Source organism: Drosophila nasuta, chromosome X (assembly GCF_023558535.2).
Source record: "Drosophila nasuta strain 15112-1781.00 chromosome X, ASM2355853v1, whole genome shotgun sequence".
Taxonomy (NCBI): Eukaryota; Metazoa; Arthropoda; class Insecta; order Diptera; family Drosophilidae; genus Drosophila; species Drosophila nasuta.
The window spans coordinates 13,187,734-13,212,693 of NC_083459.1; the positions used below are offsets into that span (position 1 = coordinate 13,187,734).

General features: G+C 33.3%; 1 protein-coding gene and 1 long non-coding RNA gene across 3 annotated transcripts; both read right to left on the reverse strand.

Moving 5' to 3' along the window:
- Positions 1-259: 259 nt before the first annotated feature.
- LOC132797003 (obg-like ATPase 1) lies at positions 260-4,103 on the reverse strand. 2 transcript variants are annotated; one of them, XM_060808406.1, is made up of 5 exons: positions 3,889-4,103; positions 3,566-3,775; positions 2,230-2,290; positions 1,774-2,155; positions 260-1,005 (listed from the first exon to the last, which is right to left on the reverse strand). In XM_060808406.1, the coding sequence occupies exons 2-5, from the start codon at positions 3,744-3,746 to the stop codon at positions 436-438; spliced, it is 1,194 nt and encodes a 397-aa protein (XP_060664389.1). In that variant the 5' UTR covers positions 3,747-3,775; positions 3,889-4,103; the 3' UTR covers positions 260-435. The 2 variants fall into 2 exon arrangements, with proteins under 2 accessions (XP_060664389.1, XP_060664390.1); XM_060808407.1 differs by lacking the exon at positions 3,889-4,103 and adding an exon at positions 3,847-3,864.
- Positions 4,104-6,367: 2,264 nt separating this feature from the next.
- On the reverse strand, positions 6,368-22,063 carry LOC132797009 (uncharacterized). The gene is made up of 3 exons (XR_009633616.1): positions 21,858-22,063; positions 6,762-6,847; positions 6,368-6,660 (listed from the first exon to the last, which is right to left on the reverse strand). It is a non-coding gene; the product is annotated as an uncharacterized LOC132797009 (long non-coding RNA).
- Positions 22,064-24,960: the final 2,897 nt, after the last annotated feature.

A 24,960-nucleotide genomic window follows, 5' to 3' on the forward strand; every position in this document is an offset into this window, starting at 1 on the left:
GTAATTACAGTTTTAAACATTAAAGTTTTAATAGAACACATTAGTAATAATTAATAATAGCTGCTATTCGGAGGAACAAGTACTTATGAAACAAAAGTTAGACTAATAAATCAGACCATCAATTAAATTTAACTACTGCAATTGTTCGATGCATTTACGAATAAAAATGTAAATAACAAATGTATATATTCATCCATTTCGAATATAACTGCATTGTTAAACCCTTAATATGTTCAACCGTTGATAATAAAAAGAACAATTATTTGTTGTATTTTGTTTTTTTTTTCATAAAATAGAATCAAATGCATTCAGGCCTAGGACATGTGTACGACGGTGTTCGGCAATTATGTTTCAAGCTAAGCAAAACAGTTGAGAGTAAAAAATTAAATTCATGTACAGAATTACGCACATAATAATGTAGGCGACAAGGCGGTATCATTTCTTTTTGGCATCCTTCAGACCGGCACCGGCATTAAACTTGAAGAATATTATATCGCCGTCCTCGACTGTGTAATTACGTCCTTGCTGGCGATACTTGCCGGCAGCCTTTGCAGCTACCTCGCTACCTTCGGCCTTGAAGTCATCGAAATGCATCACCTCAGCCATGATGAAACCCTTCTCGAAGTCGGTGTGAATGCGACCAGCAGCCTGGGGCGCTTTCGTTCCCTTTTGAACGGTCCACGCTTTGACCTCATCGGGGCCAGCGGTGAAGAAGTATTCCAACTGCAATGCCTTGTAGCCGGTCGTAATGATCTTGTCCAGTTGGCTCTTGCACTTCGTCTCCTCCTCATAGGCCTTGCGCTCCAGATCGTCTTTCTCGCTCAACTGCTGCTCGAAGGCACCCGAGAAGGGAATGAGCAGTGCTCCAGGATCGTGTTTATCGATCCATTCCTTAATTTTTGGCAGCCACTTGTTCTTCTTGCGAATGAAGTCTTTGTCCGACAAATTCACTAGATAAATTGCTGGTTTCGATGTCAAGAACAAGTACTTGTTCAGGGTTTCAATCTATGGATTCGAAAGAGATGGTTAGTGAGTGTGAATGGGATAGAGATATTAGTGTATTTGTTAACCTTCATGTGTCTAGGATTGCCTTTGAATCTAATTTAAGTGTCTATCATATTTGGTGTAGTGAAATGAACATTTATATCTCAGAAATATAGAAGATGTCCTTTCAATATGAATATGGATAATCATTTGTAGTTATTAATTAATTATTCTTATAGCTCTGGATTAACACTATATTTAGAGATAAGATTGATTTCAAGAACTTTTAATTATATAAGCTCGTTCATTTTATAGTTTGCGTTGATTTTTGCAATTATCTTAAAACAGAAAAATAATTGTAAAATCTTTCTTAGCACTTAATAAAGTGCTAATCAAGAGCTATAAGATTCATATTTACTCCAAATAAAAAAATGATTTGGTAGATGTTTTTTTGTCACTTTAGATAGTGTCGCCAGAGAATTACTCATATATAATATAGGATAGGTGATTTCTAGTCTTGGTTTTCAATATTAAGAATTTAGCTTTGCACTTTATGTAAAGTGTGAATTTTGAAAATACATAGTTGAATTTTGATAAAGTACTCGCAAAGTATAAATTAAGATGTACATATACTATATGTATGTATATATTACTTTTCGAAACTTTACTCACTTAGAGTATAATGTTCTCAATTTGAGACAAATGCATCAAATCGAAAGCAAATGAAACTAGAGCAATCATAGCAACAAGAGGGTTAAGAATGTATAGTGTTAGGGGGATTTCACTTACATCGTGGGCATTCCAGTCCTCAAAGCGCAAGTGACGCTTCTGATCGACCAAGATTTCCTTGATCTTGACCATTGAATCGTACTCGGGCTTCAGTTTCTTGTCACCGCCACGGGCCACAACCTTTTCGAGCTTATCGAGGGCCTGCACCAGTTTCTCCTCATCCTTGAGCCGCAGCTCTTCGGCAATGATTTCCAGATCACGAACAGGATCCACTTCGCCTTCGACGTGCGTTACATCGGGATCCTCGAAGGCGCGACATAAATGGAAAATGCTATCACAGGCACTAATGTGCGAAAGAAAGTCATTGCCCAATCCTTGGCCTTCGGCAGCGCCTTTGACCAATCCAGCGATGTCGACCACATTCAGATAAGCGGGCACAACGCTGCACAGTACAGAGAAAAACAAAATCCGATTTAGCACTCAATATACAAGACAGTAAGACAGACGGTTACTCACCTGGCAGGCTTGTGGAACTCCACAAGGTAGTCGAAACGCTGGTCAGGCACGGGCACGCGACGTGATGGTAAGGCAAGCATCGATAGAACAGAAGAGCAGCGAGAAGGGAGAAGAGAAGACAAAGCGCATGTTAGTTGGGATTGGGATTTGAGCAGCCAGCCAGCCAGCCAGTCAGCGAGCCAGTGAGCCAAGCAGCCGGCAGCGTCTTTTTGGCCAATCAGTGCAATTTTCTATAATTTTGTACAATCACCATCGATGACGATGGCGATGACGACCCCACGAGCCACCGCCACAGCAATAGCAACAGCAACAACAGCAACTGCCACACTCGATTCTAACCAAAATGAAGTCGCTCAAATTAAAAAACGGCCTCGCTGCAATTTGCATATGAAGCAGCAGCAGCTGCTGTTGTTGTCCTGGCCACGCCTGCGAGACGAGACGAGCCGAGACGAGATGGCAGCCAAGTTAGAAGCGATTCAGGAGCAGCGATGCCAATTTAGCTATTTTCACGACAAAATCTAGTTATTTGATAATTTGAATATACTAAAATGTAGATCTATTTTCTGTACAAATTATAATATGAAATAAAGCAACTTTTCTGTGTTTAACTGAGACTGACAACAAATCCTTAATACAATACTCTTGTTAACATTATATAATTGAATGGAAATGTTAAAAATCCTGATACAATATAATTAAATGGATAACTGTGTGCATTTAAGTGCAAATTGTTCAAGCAAATTTCAAAATATGATGTCCAAATGATGGAATAATCTAATAATAAATTTAAAATTAAATAAACTGCATCTTATGATTTGCATACAATTTTGTGTAGCTATCTTAGATGTGCAATTATTGACCTATACTAGAAATTTCTCAAAATCACTGATTCGAATAAGTAGGTATTTTAAATACTAATTAATTTTGTAAACATTACAGTTGAGTATAGTAAGAAGGTCTAGATTAGCACACGCTAACGAATATTATAGAATATAAAACACAATTTTGTGAATAAATAGTAAGACACAAAGTTGAATACTAAATACACACAGACGGACGGATATTTTAGCTCCTATTTTTCTTAGCTGTTTTCTAACTCACTCTCTCGGTTAACTGCAACTTTGGCAGCACTGCTGGAAGTTGTTGGTGTTTGCTGCAGACGCGCTCGACAATCGATCGATCGAGAGAAACAAAGGCAAAATTCAAATGCCAATGATTACAATGATTATCAAAATGTAAAAAAGGCAAAAAAATTAAAAACAAAAAACAAAAATAACTGAACGTAAATTGCGATTGGCCGGCGGCAGAAGTCATGGTTGGTAATTGGAATACTTATTCTCATTGGGCTTAATGGTGCAGAAAGGAAAATTCTCAGCCGGCGCGGCGCTTTGGGTCAGCACATTGAAAAATGTTGACTTGCCAACGTTGGGTACGCCTACGATGCCAATGCGGAGATTGGTGCCAATGCGTCCGATCAACGGCTTGCGTTCGGGTTCATCATGCTTCTTAGGTGGCATATTGTTGTTGGCTTCGTTGTTGTTGTTGTCTGCAATACAATACATACATATTTAGTTTGACTTTTTACTATTTTTGGCCACAGCCGCCATTCGACATAACCTCAAAGCCAAATTGTTTGCAGCATTTTGTGTACGTACGAACCTGCTGCTGCTGCTGTTCCGATTAACTGTTCAACTAGACACAATTATTATTGTGCACTCACGATAAATAAAAGAAAACAAACTAACGAACTTTTACGCAAGTTCTTTAATATATTGAATACAATCAATATAAAAATGTTTTGCTGTTTAGTAGCACGTCTGTGTTGACTGCGGCGACCGACCACCTCGTTGAACGATACAGCCAGAAAGAGAGAGAACGAACCACAAACAGCTGTCAGCTGTAAGCAATAGTATGCAATAGCGCCGCCAGCGGTTAAGCGGCAAACCAAATGCTGTTTGTTGTGAGTTCTGTGTGTATGTGTAGCAGCCAGCTTGTGTTTGTTAACCTTTCAAATGTTAGTTTACCGTACAGCCGATGGATGGCGCATGAAATAAGCGCGTAATTTGAACATTTTAATTGCACACGTGAATAACATACCAGCGTTATGTGAGACTATCAAACAATAGTGAGTATTCCAATTATATTATATATTCTAGCTTTATTTTATTTCTTACTTTTCGTTTTGCCGTCGCTACGAAACAAGCTGCTGCGTTGTTGAAAATATAATAAATATGAAAGCAGCGCTGTGAAAGTGAAAGATACATTCGTGTGGACGTGCATCAGATTGTTAAATATCTTCAGGAATTTTGCAGCGCAACTTGTGTGGATGCCTCGTCGTGGGATCGATCAGCAACGGTGCAGCATAGTAACATACTATACAATATAACTGTCAAGGTCACTTTGCAGACGCACGTACACACAATTTACCGAGTTAGTGAAATGCCCAAGATAATCAGTAATTACGCATAATTATTAGATCGATCGATTTATTGCACACTGAAACGCAACCAGATTCAGATCCAGATCCCCCAAATGAAACAAAGAGAGAAGTAGAGAGAGACGGCGACGAAGAAGGGTAAAGAGAAAGATGGAAGAAAAAATATAACTGATCGTTTGAACAATTTGACCATTTGATTATTGTTATTATTATTTTCTTTTTCATTTTTTCTTTGATTTCAGTCTCTCGAGTTTATGGTTCAAATTAAAAGCGCCGCTATGCATGAATGCCCCAGTATGTGTGCGTGTGTGTGTGTGTGTGCGTGTGTATGTGTGTGAGGTTCGATCGTGTCGCTATGCATACAAAGAAGAAGAAAAAGCAGTTTGTTCATCATTTCACGCTAGTTTGACCTCATTGATACTGCGGTTTTTCGAAATATTTAAAAATCCATTTGTCACAGCCATCTAGCTGCAACCGCAAAAGTGTTTCAAGGATAATGCACATAATGCCAACTGCTGTTTGACTGCCTGTCCTGCATGTCCTGCTGTCCAGCTCCTCTTATCTATGTTACGCTTGTGTCCCCACAAACCGCAAAGCGTTTTCTCACAGGTTTTGTTTTTTTTTTTCATTAAATACTTTGTTTTTTTACCTTCGATTGTTGAGTGTGTTTTTTTGTATAGGTTTCTTTCGACTGCGGTTTGCCTGCTGACGTCTGCTGGACATAAAGCCACAACTTTGATGGTCAAGTGCGTTAACGTTTACAGTCTTTCTGCATCTAGATACTTTATATATTGTCCTTGTGTAAACAGTTCAATCGCTATTAAAATAACAACTTAAATATGTTCAGCATTTTTTCAAAATTTTGTACAAATACATTTTTTATATTTAACTCATTATGCGTTCTTATGATATGAATGAGTTTTCCCTAAAATGTGTTGTTGTAGTGATCTTTTGCTGTACTGGTTCAACAACTTAATAAAAACAAATATGAATAAATGCTAAGCTTTTGCTGATATTCCTATTCATATCCTTAATACACAAGTCTACAGAAACCTAATGCAGAATGTAAAATCTTAATTCTATTTTTCATTTTTCTCCATTTGTTGAAACTCAAGGTAAAATGTAAAAATTAAGCCCAAAATGAGATATCTCAAGTGCAAATCAAGTATTCATAAATCTAGATTGTTTAATTAAATAATTTTGCAATCTATGCTTCAATCATAATAATCTATATAATCTAATAATCTATGCTTTAATCATAATAATAAGAAAATAAATAAAACAAAATATAGTTGGTTTTTCTTTTTGGGACATTGTTTTAATATAACTTACAATTTTCACTACTCCTGAACACCATGATGTGAACATTTTGAATAATTAAAGATAGAATATTCTTGTTCTCATTTAACATAGTATAAAATTAGATTGCAATGATCCCATGTAGAACTATTTGTTAATTTATTTATTAGTTTAATAAACTAGAAAAACTAACAACTCATTTTCAATTATATTTTATAGAACTCACATCTCTTTCCAATATTTTAATTCAGTTTTTACGATTTTAAAATCGAAGTGATATTTTAGCTTTGATTTCTCGACTTTTTATTATTATTTATTATTATTTATTCGTCGTAGTTTCTTTAGAATTCTGCCGAATAAATGAAATTTAATGCAACTTTATTTCAATATCGTATTTATTTTTATAATATTATATTATATTACATTTTTATTATATGCAAACGATCTAAAAATTAATATACTTTGAGAACTCTCTTGGTCGGACATATTTAAATATATCTTGGCGACGGGAAACTTAAAATTTGTATAGGGTGCAGCTCAGCTCAGGTGAAGAGTTGTCGGGGCAAGGGTTGGAAATATAATGCTAGGGAGCGTTTCTTCTCATTTTCTTCTCCGATTTGAGTACTTGCGATTTCGATGTGCGAGGTTATCTAAAATCTATCAGATACACCAATCGCCCATGGCTTGCAATTTAACTGATCCATAATATTTGCGGCGCCATCGATGTCATGCAATGTCAATATATTCAGGTTAACTTAAGAAAACTGGGTGCATTGAAAGTGAAGAGTCCACTTACCATCTTTAAAATTAAATTCGTGTTTGACAGAAATAAATGTAGATCGATATTTTAACTTATTTGACTTCCTTTATTAAGTGTAGAATCTGTAAAAACAAAACAATTCTTGGATGGAAAAAAATCTATATTATATATTATATTATATATATATTTAGTGCTATTTCAAATCAACAGGTTTTTACAACTAAAGTTCCATACATAATCAAATTAAGTTAAATGAATGAAACACAAATAAAACTCACTTGAAAATTTACACTTTGCCTAAATTCAATTAAACAACGAATTGATTTGAAAACATAAATTTATAATAAATACACACAATACGGAAAATGGATCATTTAATCATTTACCACTGGAATATGTGTAGTTTGTATATTAGTGTGTATATTTAGTCTAATTTACAGCCAAGAGAAGTTCAATAATAGTTTTTTATACCCGCTACCCATAGGGTAGAAGGGTATTATAACTTTGTGCCGGCAGGAAATGTATGTAACAGGTAGAACGAGGTATCTCAGACCCTATAAAGTATATATATTCTTGATCAGCGTCAACAACCGAGACGATCTAGCCATGTCCGTCTGTCCGTATGAAACACTGGATCTCAGAGACTATAAGATATAGAGCTATAATTTTTTTTCGACAGCATTTGTTATGTTTGCACGCAGATCAAGTTTGTTTCAAATGTTTGCCACGCCCACTTCCGCCCCCGCAAATCAAAAAAATCGAATAACAAGCGTAATTTTAAAGCTAGAGTTGCGATAGTTTTGAGAGTTTTGGTATATACATTAATTACTTAATATACCATTTGGTATATTTATAGTATTTTGCAGTATATTCGGTATATTTTGTTATTCAAAATGGGTAGCGGGTATCTCACAGTCGAGTACCCTCGACTGTAGCTTTCTGACTTGTTTTTAATCAATTTTATTCTTTTGTTCTTATATATGTTATTATAAGGGTTCAACGTCAGTTTGAAGTTCACACAAATGTCATCTCATTATTTATAAAGAAAACTTAAAAATTATATTGAATCGCTATGATATGCACTGCACCTAGTTTAATGTTTCAAAAGTAAAAAGCTGACAAGGTCTTCAGAAACGTCATGATTACATTCCAAGTTCATTGCACTTTGTTTAAGCATCTAGAAGTTAGAAGAAATTTTGATTTTCTGTAGTATGTAGAGTCCAAATTTATATGCATTATAATGTTATTTCAAATAACATTAATAATTTCTCGGTTTAGTTAGTTAGGTTTATTGCAAGTTCATTATTTGTTCAGAACTTCTTATCAATTTTCTATCTATCAAAGATTTGTGCTCATGTTCCAATTAACAATCAAAAAACTATAAATTAATTGACTCTTTACTATTAGCCACTTAATGATGTTGTAATTAATCATAAACGAAGAAAAATCATTAAATAATTTAAACAAATATTTGGTTCTCTATACTCAACTTTAGAGAAGAATGTTATTATAATGTTATAATTTATAATCGCTTCGAACTATTTTTACTGAAATGAAATAACTAATCTTTAATTGTCTAAAACGTCTTTATAAATTAAATTTTGAATTCGGGTTCTCAAAAGTATAACTAAGTATTTTATTTATATATTTATATATAATTTATTTATTTACTGAATAAGAATATATCATAGTTTGATGCATAATCGATTTACATCTTTAGTTTAATTGATTTATGTTAATCAAATGAATTGAAAGATATCAAATAAAAGATACGATATCACCTTTGTTTAACGTTGTTTGGTTTAAAGCACTTTAATGCCATAAAGAAATTGAAAATAAAACTACTTTTTTGTTTATATAATGCACAACTAAATGGAACAGATTTCTCTAAGCATGCGTACATAAATGTATAAATAAAATAGGCTACTTTAGATGGTGGATGAAGGTTAGAGTTATGCTTAATAACATTAACATTTTCATTAATTGACGCAACAAGCTAGAAAAGCAGCCACAACAAACGACACAACAACAACAATTCGTGAAATTGTTCACGGTGCGAGTGTATGTTTATTATATACGTATTCATATTCATATTCATATTCATACTATATTCACATTCACATTCATTTCACCTGCTCGAACGCAACACGCCCACGTCGTAGAGCGCATAATATTAAAGCGAATATAATGAGTACGAATAATGAAAATACAAATGTGCACAAAGCATACTTACAACTACACTGGAAAAAAAGATCAGGTACTAAAATCAAAAACATTCATCTCAAGAATAATCGAATCATATTTTAAGCACACATATGATTCGATTATTCAACTAAAGAATATTCATTTGAAAAATGTTAAACTTTGAAAAGACAACCTAAAATTCGTGATTTATATTACAAAATTCTCGAATCCATTGAAATTCATAAAATGCTTTCGTTAATAGCTGTTTTATTAGATCTGTCGTGAACCATTTTTCATTATAGTTTTCTAATCGGTGATAAGTAATAAGAAGGAGTTGATCAACTGAATAAATATACATAACTACTGATGACGCAAATTAAATAATAAAACTATACAAAAAATGGAAAAGTAAAGTATAATGTCAGACTTTTTGTCTCTTATAATAAGATTTTCGGTCTGAAAAGAATATATTCTTTTTTATTGTTTTTTTTTTAAGACCAAAAATCTTATTATTAGGGACAAAAAGTCTAATGCCAGACCACTTTACTTTTCCATTTTTTGTATAGTTTTATTAATTTTTATTTTATTATTAGGATAGTTTACTTTTCTATTTATTTCTAGTTTTTTTTATGTTATATTTATCTTATCCTATAATTAGATTTGTGGTCTTAAGACTATATAATTTTGTTTTCCTATTAAAAGGAACTTGATCTTATTGATATAAGACAAAAATGATATAAAAATGTATTTTCTTACTTTAAGGTTTAGTATTTTTTTATAGTATTTTAGTATTTCAGTATAGTATTTTTTTGTCACACTTTTCAGTATAAAATCCTTAGTAGCGACCAAAATTGTTTATTTTAGAACAGTTTTTTTTCATTGTAAGTACAACTGAATGCGTTTATTAAATTCTAATTTATAAAATAGTAAAATAATAATAATAAGTAATGTAATGTAATAAGTAGTGTAATATTTATTATTATAATAAAAGGTATACAAAAAGTATAAAATGTTGTTCTCTTATTTCGATCTTTTTTACTTTAAGATTTTCCAGTTCTTAACGCACTTTTTAGATGAAATTCAGATAGTTATTTTGTCAGTGTATATAGTATTTATATATGTGAGCACACACTATACAAACTATGATCATTTTGTCCGAGAATAAGGAGGCGTTGCTTAATTATGACCTTAACCAGAGGACGAATGGGGGAGCAGAGGATGAATGGATGGATGGATGGATGGATGGTTGGTTGGATGGTTGGATAGTTGGATCGTTGGTTGGATTGTTGCGTGGGTAGCCTATTAAAAAGGCGGCTGCACCGCCAATGGAAAACAGCAGCAGCAATTAGAGTCAAAAGTAATATGTGTATATAGAAATTTATGGGCCAACACACACACACACACACACACACATACACATTCCACACTTTCCCCTCCGCCACTTGGCATGTTCAAATGCGGGCATACATTCATAGGTGGGTCGCACCCAACCCACTCCTCAACTGCTTCTCGCTCGGCTTGGTCGCCAAGATGCCGCCACCGCCACCGCAACCGCCACCGCCAATGGCCGCTTGCGATAATTAAGAGCAATAAAAGCCAATTTAAGGCTGCAAATTAACAAACAATACGACCACGAATATGAATACGAATATGAATACGAATACGATTGCGATTACGAATGCGAATGCGACTCCTATTCATAACTACAAAATATATATTCGGCCAGCAGAGAGCCAATTAAAATGATTAAAATTATTATTATATGGTTATACTCGTAAGCAAATGAGTGTATACTACTCGTATTCGTATTCGTATAAATATTCAAATGTCAATTTACTATGCGTTGCGATGTCTATCTGCATCTGAATTCTAATTCACCACACCCAAAAATGATGATGAATGGTCTGCACATTGTTTTGCCACTTTCCACCTGATCTCGATAACTTTTGTGATGTCATTGTGATAAAGAAAGTATCTGAAAGTATCGAACTTAATTCGCTTCAACTGTTAAGTTTGATTTGATTCCCACTTTATTCGAAAATTGAGCTTATATTATATAGAATGAAGAATAAGATAAAAGATAATTACTATCTAAGCATATTTATGATATTAAGAAACAAATTTAAGGAAAACAATCAAAATAACATATTAACACAAACAAGAGTATTTACAAAATCCTCATTGATTTCGAGTTTTAAACTCAAACTTCAACTAAATAAATGATAAGTTGGTAGTATTGTGTATTAATTGTACATTAACTGAAGACTTAAATGTGCTTGGGTTGAACTAAATAGATTCCTTTTAAGATTCTATGAAGGAATGAATTTACTTTTTTTTTCTCTAATAAATCAAATATTAACACCGATTACAAATTGAAATTAATATAAATTCCAAAGTGTACCTTAAGAAAATGTTTAAAAAACACAATTTGTAAAATCATTTAAAGTATCATTTAATACTAAATTATTTTGCGTATCAACTTCATTTGAATCTTTATTAACACAATAAAAATTTTCCTTTATTATTCATACAGGAAACAAAATATAAATATTCGTAGCGTAAATAAGGAATCTTAACGATGTAAGAATATGCATAGAACAAAAATATAAGATTAAAATATGAAATAGATTAAAATACAATAAGATTTTTGAGATCAAAAGTAAGGCAATGGATAGAAGATACTCATCATATTTTAGTTTATGTGTGAGAATGAAGCTTAGCTATTCAATTCGATTGATAACAAAATAAGATGAGATGTTGTTAATAATTTAGTTTTTATTTATCATTTTGTTTATTGTATATTTTGTTTACAATCTGTAAACAATAATTATATTTTTTGGTTATGAAAAAGTCTTAGATTATAAATAAATTTTTAACCTAGCGTAAATTTATAAGCGCAGGCTTCTTTTGGCCTTTGGCTAGGAACGAATTTGATTAAATTATTTACAAAAGGTTTCTTAATGTAATGATTAAGTTATATATCTAATATGTACAAGTTGAAATTATAATTATATTTTTATATTTGTTCAGTCTGAATTACATATTAAAAAGAAAAGTGTTAAAGCTTAAACAATTGACAGAATTATATTTCTACATTTGGATGACCTGAAAGGAAGTTCAAGGCTTTCATGTCTTTTTAGACGACGTTGATGTTGGCTGCAATTTCTAAATTATTTTTTTTTTTTGTAATTATTTATTTTATTCAGCTTGTTTGAATTAGCAGACTGGTGTGACAGCTTGTCTTTATTATATATTAACAACTTCACATATTGACTAACATAACTTAGTGGATCAGGACTCAATTTACAATACATTAAGAGTAATTTATAGAGATGAGACAGATGAGGATATAAGCCTAGCAGAAAGATCTTGCTTGTGCAGTCTTCTTAAACACTTTTTGCCACTGACTCTCAAGAGATGTTGATCAAGCACATTTGGGATGATAGCTGTTATCAAGTAGACTTATAATCAGTTGTTTGCAGTGTTGATCCTTGTTGTTTCTGACTGAATATTCTCACTTTATCAGTGACAATTGGGACACAAAGGTTATCCTGATTCTTTACATAATATGATACTTTTACTAAGCTTTGAAATGTATTATTTATTGTTTTTTATTTGTCAGTAATTTGTTTTTATTATTTTATAAGCAAGCACTTTTTCTATGATCTTTTTTGTTTATAGCGATCACTTTTCTCTTCAAAATCTGATAAGCATTTGGTATATGAATATTATATTCTGAAATATGGGTATTCACATGAGTTACACTTTCATGGATGTTTATTTACAAATAGTCTTTCACTTGCCACACTAAAGCATACATTTTTATTAACGATTAACGATTTATACCATGTTTTTGGTATATTAATAAATAAGTTCCTGAGATTCAATCAATTTAATGTCAATTTGTCAATGTTTAATGTTCTTTGATGTTGCTTGTTAAAAAATAAAACAAATAAGTGTAAGTGTTCTTCGATATATTATATGTCGATTGCTTTAAATTGAATCAATAATTAATTGTACTAAGTATAATAAATAAACAAGCTCTTCAAATTTTGAAAAGAACAAACTAATTTTTCTTGTTATTTGAACTTTCGTTTGCAAACATGATTACAGATTACATGCTTAAATTTATTTCATTTACTTAGACATATATTGTCTGAGATTAATTCCGAAATTGAAATTATTTTCTTTCGTGTCTATAGAAATATTTGTATTAAACTCTGAAATATCAGATACTTTTACAAATTTAAATTGAACAAAAATAGTTGTGTATTGCAGGCAGAAAGAATGTTCAAAGAAATAAATTCGAGAACAAGTTATAATTAACATAGGTTAAATAAAATTACTTTTCTTGATTCAACAACAGGAAAATAGAGAATATTTCAATTAGATCAACAAAATATAAATATTCGTAGAGTAAATAAGGAATCTTAACAAGGTAAGAAAATGCATAGAACAACAATATAAGATTAAATTATGAAATAGATTAAAATACAATAAGATTTTTGGTACAAAAGTAAGACAATGCATAGAAGATACTTATCAGAACAAAAATATAAGATTAGATTCTAAATAAGAATAAGATTTGTAAAACAGAAGTAAGAGAATGCATTGAAGATAGTGGTCAGAATAAAAATATTAGATTCGATTATGTAGTTAAGTAAGAGAATGCATAGAAAATATTATTCAATTAGAGTATAAAATAGAGTTAGGTTTTTAGAAAAGAATCGTAGAAGATACACGATAGAACACAAATACGTAAGTATGTAGATTGATTAACAAACGAACCCGAAAGGGAAACAATAATTCTGGGTGGCCCAAAAACCGCCAAAAGGGCAAATACACGCAACTAGGAGCGAGGAGTGAGGAGGGAGGAGGGAGGAGCGTTAACTGAAGGTCTTCTCGTATTTAGCCCGATTTAGCACGCTCCACAATTGCGAGGCGTGATTAATATCCCACGGTGATAATCGCTTAATAGGAACGGGGATTAGGCCAAGTGAGCATCCAAGAGTGGACCAAGATGATGGAGGAAGGAAGCGAGGGTCGGAGGAAGGAAGTAAGTAGCTGCATGAGACTTGAAGCTAGTAAAAAAAGGGAATGGATGCAGGCTGCAAGATGGAGATGAAGGGTAGAGGGTGAGGGTGAGGGTGAGGGTGAGGAGAAGATGGCAGAGACATTGTTGCCAGCTCGTCGCATGCGTCATGCACGCTACTTTAAGGAGGGGCCAGACACACACACACACACACACACACACACACACATGACAGCGAGGGGAGGGAAGCGTTGCATGCAACGGCATCGGGAAAAGGAAAGGAACGGGAAGGGAACGGGAAGGGGAGCGGTGACAGTGGACAGACTCTCTTAGAGTCTTTCTCTCTTAGAGTCTCGTTGCTACTTCGGGGTTAATTCCAAATTCCATTTGCACAATGCTGTGTGTAATTTTTTTTTTATTGTTGTTTAGGTTTCGTTTCGTTTTCTGTTTTCTGTTTTTTTTTTTTTTTTTATGATTATTATTGGGTTTATTACGATTTCCATTTCAGCCCTGCGGCCAAAGGGGGAAGTTATAAAGGCAACGCCCACCTTTTATTTTATACACGCTCGTGTATCCTCCGATATAATTCTGTGTGTGTGTGTGTGTGTGTGTGTGTGATCGGTTTCGTTCCGGTGTCAGCTTTTTCCATAACAATGACCCAAATCTACATAGACACAACTCAGCTCAGTTCTATGTGCAACACGACTGCATTCCGTCTGCATCTGCATCTGCATCTATAGCTGCAAATGTATCTGTATCTGTATCTGTGTGTGTGTGTGTTTGTGTCCGAATTATCGCACCTTTGGCATTCATTCAATTCAATTCTCTTGCATGCTTCCTTCCCTCTTCTCCCTCTTGTGAGACGCTCTTGTGTCCTTTGAGCATTCATTATTTCCGCTTATTTTTTTCTTATTTAAGAAACACCTCCGTTCTTAGTTCTCGCAATAATTCATAGTTGCTTTTCATTTTGTAATTTATTCAATTTGCTCATTCTATGTTTTTTAAAACATGTAATTTACTTAGCAGATGCCTGAGAAATGAATAACACATGGAAAACGCGATCTGGATTCAGGAACTAGACAAGAAACTATTCGAAGATCGCAAGCCTCATATTTACATATATTTGAAATACTTAATTCACATAAATTGTATAATACATATATTGTGTGATCAGTCTAAATTAATACTTTTATTATGGGTCAAAACTTGACAGTACTGAGTACTGAGTGCAATTAGCGCAAAATCAACTTTCACCTGCAAATTCACATTATAAATTATAGTAAATCAATTTATCATTATAATAAAGATTGAAATCCTTATGTTCCTGAATGATCCGAGTTATATTCCAAAATTTGCAGTAATATCAGAAATGCGTTTAATAATGAAACTATTCGAGCACGTAGAGTTTCAAAACATGAATAGAGTAAGCTGATAACAATCAGCTAGTAATAAATATATACTATATGTATATATAAAATATAACTGCAGTTATTTCTGTCCGCACTCATAATCAACTGCTACAGTTATTACTGCAAATCGGTGTAGAAATTCCTCACATATAACTTATTAAAGACACCGATCAACAGAGCTAAAATTTAATTAATTTATAATACTAATTAACGATATTTACTTAAAAACTCTTATGAAGTTCAAATAAAATACCAAATTGTGACAGTATATTTTATAAATGATTAAATACCTTTGATAGGTACATCTCAGGACTTTCAATGATAAAAAATTGCTGGTTTTTATACCGGCTACTTATATATTGCGAACGTAATAGTATATCGACATACCGAATATATATTTCGGTATATTTTAGTATTTTTTTCGTTTGCTTTTGTTGACAAACTGGTAAATTTTGCACTATATGGTATATTTTGAACGTAATCATCGTATATCAATTTCGGTATGTAAATATGTAAATTTCGGATTTCGGTATATTTTAGTATTTTTCTGTTGCTTTATTAGTATATTTTTGAATTCTATGGTATATTTATAACGTAATAGTATATCGACATACCGTATATATTCGTTGGTATATTTCAGTACTTTTTCGGTTGCTTTATTAGTATATTTTTGTATTCTATGGTATATTTATAACGTAATAGTATATCGACCTTCCACATATAGTCTTTGGTATATTTTAGTATTTTTTCGGTTGCTTTGGTTGACAGACTGGTACATTTTGCATTCTATGGTATATTTCGAACGCAGTAGTATATCAATTTCGGCATGTCAACTTCGGACTTCAGTATATTTTTGTATTTTTTCGGTTGATTGATAGGTATATTTTGTACTCGATGGTATATTTATAACGTAATAGTATATCAGCATACCGAATATATTCTTTGGTATATTTCAGTATTTTTTCGGTTGCTTTTGTTGATAGGTTGGTATATTTTGTACGCCATTTTATAGTTCGAACGTAATAAAACAATTTCCGTATATCAACTTCAGACTTCAGTATATTTTAGTATTTTTTTCGGTTGATTTATTGGTATATTTATAACGTAATAGTATATCGACGTACTGTATATATTCTTCGGTATATTTTAGTATTTTTTTCGGTTGCTTTATTGGTATATTTTGTATTCTATGGTATATGTATAACGTAATAGTATATCGACATACCGAATATATTCTTAGGTATATTTTAGTATTTTTTTGGTATATTTTGTACTCCATTATATATTTCGAACGTAATAGTACAATTTTCGTCTATCAACTTCAGACTTTGGTATATTTTAATATTGATTAATCAGTGACTTATATTACAACATTTTAAATGAATTGAAATATATTAACATAACATTATAGAGTAGTGTATTCAATACATTTGTTTCGTTGTCAGCCTTTGTTCATATTTAAATTCGAGTCTGAAGTTGAGGAGACCGCAGAGCTGAAGCCAATAATTTGAGGAGAAGGTATTCTTAATTTGATGAAACATTAAAAATGCAGTAATAAAAGGTATGTTAGAGTGAAGAAGTTGAATTTAAAATTCAGATGCCGGAGACGAAGGCGACTTACCCAATTATTATTAGTAGCAATAACAACAACAACAGCAGCTACAACAGGAACAGAGCAGCAACAACCACAACAAGTTGCACTTGAAGAGCAAAAAAAAAGAGAAAAAAAAACCGGCAGCTCTGGACGATTGCAGAGTGAGCAGAGCAAAAAAGTTAATAGGACCGCATTCATTAAATCCATTTAATGCACTAAGAGGCAAATTGTGCTGAAAGAAACTCAAACAGCAACAGAGCAACAGAGCAACAGCAACAGAAAAAAGTATACAGCGTACTACCATAATTGCAGTCGGCTGAACACCCCATTCGACAACGGCGACGACGACGATGACGACGATGACGGCCATTAAAATGGCCAACAAATTTGCCGGAATTGAAGGATGGGTTACGTTCTTCGATACTGACACTGGCTTGGCCTGCTCTCCTATGGTCTGCTCTGCTCTGCTCTGGCCTGGTATGTGAACCCAAAACGAACCGCAATGCAAAAAGCTGAAAAATAACTCAGCAAAAAAAGAAGAAAAAATAAAACCGGTAGCTGTAACTCGACTAAAACTCGACAAAGGAGTCGAAGCTCCAACATGTGTGTGTGTGTGTGTGTGTGTGTGTGTGTGTGTGGTATGTGGCACGTCCAGCTGTACAGCTTCAGCTCCAAAAACCAGGCCATGTTGTGCTCTCTCTTTCTTTAATTACTTTCGTGGAAAACACGCGCACCATTTTGTTGCTGCCCCATGTTGCAGTTACTCTTTGGCTGTGGCTACTATTATAATGGTGGCCTTTTTCCAGAGCCATCGTCGAATTGTAATTTTCTTTTTGTGCCCAAGTTACCTTCTCTTTCTTAATCGTCAAACGATTTGCAAATCGCATGCAATTTCTACTTTTGACTTTTGTCGCCCCTCTTTCAAATCGCGTTGTTGCTCTGCATTTATTAATTTCCCCAGCACCGCTAATTACGCAAATGCTTCCTTTTTCCATGTGCCGAACATCATATACTCTTTAAACTCTCATTAAAACCATAATCCAAACTGCATTTGTTTTGTAACTTAATTTTTTTTTACCTTTTTAGCTTTATTAGCTTTACTTTCGTTAAACAATGTCAATATTCTATTTTCTATTTAAATGATCGTTGATTGCAAGATCAGTTTTGACATGTAATTAGTATTGATTATTTAATTAAGATGAAATCAGATCAGCTTTAACACTTAAGTAGTTTCGATTATATATGATAACAATAGAAATTGTATAAGAATAATTTAAAACAAAAATCCAATACCAAAACGTTTTCTCAATATTTAATTGAAAAACTGTATTTAAAATACAATTTAATCTTATAATGCTCTGCGTATCGTATAATTCACTATCAATTTTAGTTCATATTTATTCTTTTTTATGCCTCGCCAATTGCTGATCGATAAAATTAAGTGATCGTACACTCCAAATGTAATTAGCAACAATTATGTTTCATGATAACAATGACAATTGTTTTCGACATCTTTGGTTTATCTTCAGAGCAGTTTTACACAAATATTGTAATCACAATGAAATTGTCAACATTCAATATTACGCATAAATTTATTTATATGATGATTCTACATAAAAATAAATGAAAAAGTAACTCAAGAATATCCCATTTCTTTTAAGAATCTTAGTAACTGGTTAAAATATGGACATTTCCACTAAAAAAAGTTCAGCGAGAAATTGCAGATTAACATGTATTATTATATGTATAAATTTAAGCCACAGAAACAATAGTTTGGTCTTTTATGATTTATAATCCGTTTATTCATTTTTTTAAATATGTATATTCTATTTTCCCTAATTTATTTGCATACTTCACTAGCTCAAGAAAATTGTACATTTAAATAAAGAAAACTATAGAATCTAATTTATATATAATCTTATCCTAAACTAACTTGAATTCTTGCTTAGTTTTCAAATTAAATAATAATATAATAATAAAACTTGTAAAAAACAAAGTAGTAAAATAAATATTGAACTACATTCGTATACTATTATGATTATTTTATTCTACACATTTTCATATTCAAAAAAATATAAACAAAATTAGATGGCTTTCATTTTGTTTATATTTTTTTGAAAATTGTTTATATAAAGAATTAAACATCATATTATGTCGTTTATACATAATTTCAGCATTTCACTTATCTGAGTGCTGTTCCAAATATCTTCCCAAAGAAGAAAAGTAGTAAGTAGGGTAATTTTACACCTCATTATATATTTACAGAATGTTTCCTTAAAAAAGTTTATTCCGTAGTTTTACTGTATATATTTTGATTAACTAAAGTCTATTCGATAATGTTGTTGAAATTTCGGACTTTATTACCAGAAGTTAGTGAAAAATAGAATTTGAAGAACAAAATGTACAATCAAATAGGAAAATAAGAATTTGTATAGATGAAAAAGCTACAACCTTAATTAAAAGGATAATTCTTTTTGGAATGTGCAACATCATTGGATTGAAATAATGCCCCTAAAATAATTCATTGAAAAGATATTCAATTAACTTATTATTATTTGTTTATAAATGTTGATCAATAAGAAACATTATTCGTAATTTGAGTGTTTAATATAAACTGGGTTTCTTGTAATACTTTTTAATGAGATATGATGAGGATGACTAAATATATTATATGTAAAGGCTTAATTGGTAAATCGATACGACTTTCCTTTAGGTGTTTTTAGGGATGAATTCCTTATTTCTTATTTCATCAATTAAATGTAAGTAAATTTCGCGATCGCTCTTAACTGTTTCTATAAGTTTATTGCTTCTTTGTTATTATAGACATAGATTTCCTGATCTTTTATAAACATGATATTTATCCAACTTGAAGAATACGTTTAATGATAACGTCAAGATCATGTTGCTTACATAGTTAGCATATCCAGTTGAGCATCTTCATCTTCATCTACATCTTCAGATAGATGCAACCAGGTGGCATCGTGTAATCAACGAATGCCAGTGGCAAATCACTTGTTCGATGACCCAATCAGATCAGTCTTTGCGATAATCTACAGTCGAGTGTGGAGAGTGGATTGTAGAGACTGTGTGTAGAATGTAGAATAATGGGGATAAGAAAAAGGAGGAGGAGGAGGAGTGGACTCGCAAAGGCAATTCATTTTTAGTAGCCACTCAAAGGTAGCACCTAGCTACCACTAAATAACGGTAACCACAGCCATTAATTCAAAAGACGTGAAGAGCGCAAAACAACAAAACAAAACAAAAAACGAAACGAAACGAAACGAAAAAAAAAGAAAATAAGGAGAAAAACGAAAATGAAATTCAAATGAAATTGGAGAATTGCAGCAAAATATGGCTTTCTTCGTCAGCAAAGCTATAATTGAGCTTATTATTAGCTGTTGTTGCTTTGTGTGTGTACGTGTGTGTGTGTGTGTGTGTTTTTGCCAAAGCGGTTTTCTCGAAATGATGCATTTTTTCGCTGGATTGCTGCTGGGAGTTTCAGCCCAAGTCTAGTTTAAAATGGCAACAGTCGTCGCTGTGAACAGTGAAGCGAGAGCCCAGTCGCAGGGTAAGTGAGCGAGCAAGAGAGAGAAAGCAATATAAATGGTATGTGCTAAAAGTGCGATAAGCAACGAAGGGGAGCGAGCGAGAAAGGCGCATGCTCGTAAGCAAAAGCTGCAACGCAACAAAGAGCAGCGTTTTGCGATTGGAGAGAAGAAGTTGAAACGGACCCCGCGGACGGAGACGGGGACGCGGACGCGGACGCGGGACTCGGACAAACAATGAAAAACGCCTTCAACGTGACTGATTGCCACTTGGCACGCAAGCAAGCAAGCAAGCAAGCAAACAGCAGCAACAACACTAACAACAACAACAACAACAACGATGTCGATGACGGCGGTTTGACGCCTTAGCAAGCCAAACCCAACACACATACTCGCAACCAAACCCCAACCCCAACCACAACCCCAACCACAACCCAACCCAACTCAGACTCAAACTCAGACTCGAACTCAAACTCGAAACTGACTGCAAAACTGCAGTCAACGCCATTGCGCAGTCGCGGTCGACGTCGAAGCCAGCGCAATGGCCGCCAAAGCTGTTGCGTTCCTTTTGCTGTTTTTTCTGCTTTTCTGTTTTGTTTTTATACCCGCTACCCATAGGGTAGAAGGGTATTATAACTTTGTGCCGGCAGGAAATGTATGTAACAGGTAGAAGGAGGCATCTCCGACCCTATAAAGTATATATATTCTTGATCAGCGTCAACAGCCGAGACGATATAGCCATGTCCGTCTGTCCGTCTGTCCGTCTGTCCGTCTGTGTGTCTGTCCGTCTGTCCGTCCGTCCGTATGAAACACTGGATCTCAGAGACTATAAGAGATAGAGCTATAATTTTTTTTCGACAGCATTTGTTATGTTTGCACGCAGATCAAGTTTGTTTCAAATTTTTGCCACGCCCACTTCCGCCCCCGCAAATCAAAAAAATCGAATAACAAGCGTAATTTTAAAGCTAGAGTTACGAATTTTGGTATATACAATAATTACTATAGTAGTTATGATTCCTGAAAATTTTGTTGCGATCAGAAGAAAATTGTGGAAGTTATTAAAGAAATACTTTTGTATGGGCAAAAACGCCTACTTACTATGGGTCTGAGTTGCTTTGGCCGACAATCTGGTACATTGTGCCGTCTATGGTATATTTTGAATGGTGTACTATATCGATATACCAAATATACCATTTGGTATTTTTAGTATTTTTTTTTAGTATTTTCGGTATATTTTGAAAATGATACCGCAATATTTTGCCTTTATTAAAAATGGGTAGCGGGTATCTCACAGTCGAGCACACTCGACTGTAACTTTCTTACTTGTTTTTTTCTTGTTTTTTTTTTTTAGTTACTGTTGCTGCTTACCATTTTGTGCGTGTATTTGCCTTTTATTTGCTGCTGGCATGCAAACCAAAAGAGAGCCACTCCCCCCTGCATCAATCGCCTACCAGTCGCAGTTGAAGTTGAAGTTGAAGTTGAAGTCGAACCCGAAGTCGAAGTCGAAGTCTCAGGCAATCGAAACTGGTTGCAACTTGCCTCTGAGCTGCATCTTGCAAAGACTTCTGTTGTTACACCTCAAAAACCAGCTGTGATGCCATCTTCTACTTACTAACATATAACATCATTTTATTTGCATATTTTAAGTTCTCATGTATAACAATAAAATTGCTATAGAATCTTTATTTATATTACAAATTTATCGAGCAAACATAATTCCTTAAGAAGCGTTTATTTTATGTTTTGACAAATAGTCCAAAAACTATAAGAGACCATAAAATAAAATACTGGAAAATATACCACTAGTTAAAACTAGTTTAAGATATTAAAACACTAATCCATTTTCTTGAATATTTTATTTTAAATTTGCACAAATTTCGATTATTTCTAAATATTTGTAATAATTTGTAATATTCACACAAAATTATTAATGGAGCATAAATTATTACTTAAGAAACGTTTATTTTACATTTTGATTGTTTCTTCAAATAGTATAAAAAATATAAAGATGTTGTCTCAGAGACCATAAAGTAAATACTAGCAAATATACCACTATTTCAAGCAGTATCCCATGAATTAAAATACTAAAACTCGTATCTATTTTGATGAACATGTTATTTGAAATATGCATACATTTCTATAATTTATAATTAACCAATATTACAAATTTATTTCAATGGAGCATTAATTATTACTTATTTTAGACTTTGATTGTTCTTCAAATAGTATAAAAAAGTAAAATACTATAAAATATACCACTAATTTAAACAGAAACTGTAAATGATTATATTAAAACACTAATCCACCTTGTTGAACATAATATTTTCAAAATGCATAAATTTCTATAATATATAATTATATAATCGAATATAATCGATCAATCGTTTTCTTTAGCTCTAACTGTTGATTAATTGCTAGTTAATTAAAATTTGAGCACTAGGTGAATACCCAAACTAATATTAATTATTCTTATGAAAATTTTAGCTTCTTTAAATATGAAAATCAAATTATCCCTACATTCTATACACATAGGTTTTAGTGTATTTAACTTAGAGAACGTTTCATCATTCTTTTTGCATATCTTAATTCTTATATACAAATATATTCTATGAAGTTTCATTTAGCATATTCTTACTTTATTATGATATATGTTATATTATATTTATTAATGTTTGCAAAGAATTGTTAGAAATTAGGTTAACTGCTTGTGTAGAATTAGTGAATAAATGAATTCATATATTAAACAGTATAGATTTTTTAATTTAAGCGCTTTTATTTCTTCAGCACTAAATAAATGCATATGTTACGTATAAGATGAATATAAACTTTAACTTGAATTGATATAAACCAAATATGAGCTGAACTTATGGGTATTTCTAAAATTATGTGTACTATGTAAAATATTATTATCAATAGCAGATTTTCTTGTTATTGTTTTTGGCCCCGAATTAAATGAGATATATATTAGTTAAAATCAATTATTAGTTCATCCAATCATTTCCTGATTAAATTATATTACTCAAGTTTAAGAATGATTACTTAAGAAGTCTGAGGTATCTGAGGATTAAAGATGAAGCAGTTTCTTTTTGTTAAAGATTGCTAATCATAAACAATACAGTAAATAGAATCTTAAGCAAATCCGAAAAAAAGCATAAGCTGTTATTAAAATGATCAGTTTTGAGGAAATTCTATTAAAAGGATATGCGAATAGATTTCTTAAGCGAATTCGATTCAAGGGAGTTGTACATCATCGGTACTAAGAAAAGAAGTTGGCAAATCCATTGATAGCGTTAAGTAGTTCAATACATATGTTCGGTGGGGGATTAAAGTGAGTGTGAATCGGGTTATTTAGTGATTGTTAAGCCTATTTTGTTATGGCAAAAACTCCTTCAAAATGGGTGGATAAGAGCATTACATTATCTGGCAAATATGAATCCAGTTAGTGCTAAGTAAATTTGTTGCTGTCACCCTCAAAGGGAGTGGAGAGAATTGGCGTAGCAAAGAGAGAGAGAGATAGAGAGCGAGAGAGGGAGGAGTGGATGGTGGATGTGGTTCACACCCCATCGGTCATTAGGTGTAACGCCCTCCATTTCAAAATCATATTATAATAAAAATGGACTCATTCTGTTCAACGCTGAGCAAAATGAAAGGATTACGAGTTGCTGGCTGCTGGCTGGCATAGTCTGATTAGTTGACGTTGTTGACACATTCCAGGGAACAAAACAAAGAAGCACGACTGCGAATGCAAACAGTTGCTGCAAGCAGTATGCTGACTACAACGACGCGTTGCCAACGAGGTGCAAAATCTCGAGCCAGCTGGTGAACGCCCAGAAGCTGGGCGAAAGCGAAAAAGAAGCAGCCGGCCCTTTTTCTTCATTCTTCATTCGACTAACAGCGTTTGTGCGTTGTGCAGCGATTCATTTGACGGGCGGGCGGGATCACGCCCCCGGTTGTGTGTACAACTTCGATGAATGCAGGACGAACGCGTTGCCTGTCACATGTCAAACCGGAAGTGTGCAAAAATTGACCAAAAAAAAAAAAAGAGAAAAACTAAAGGGGCGTAAGCGTGCAAGCAATCGAGATTCGCTTGCTCCGTTTCTCTCGCTCGATCTTTGCTCTCTCTCTCTCTCTCGCTCTCTCTTGCTCTCTCGCTCTGCTGTAATTACGGCCACGCAGCAAGCGCATATTGCACCCTTTTGACGCCTGCAAGGACAACGAACGCACTAATATAATTATAGAGCCCAGCGCCGGAAGCGCTTTCATCAGCAGCACCCAAAAAAAATAAAATAGAAATGAAAATGAAAACGGAAAATATGAATCCAAGGGTGCCAAAGCTTTGTGCGCCTGCGCGCTCCTGTTGAGCGGAAATCAAATCTTACTACGTCGATGGCACATGCCTCAGACTCAGACTCAGACTCAGACTCCATCCACAATTGAATCTGCGTCAGCTACAAAAATATTGTACTCTAAT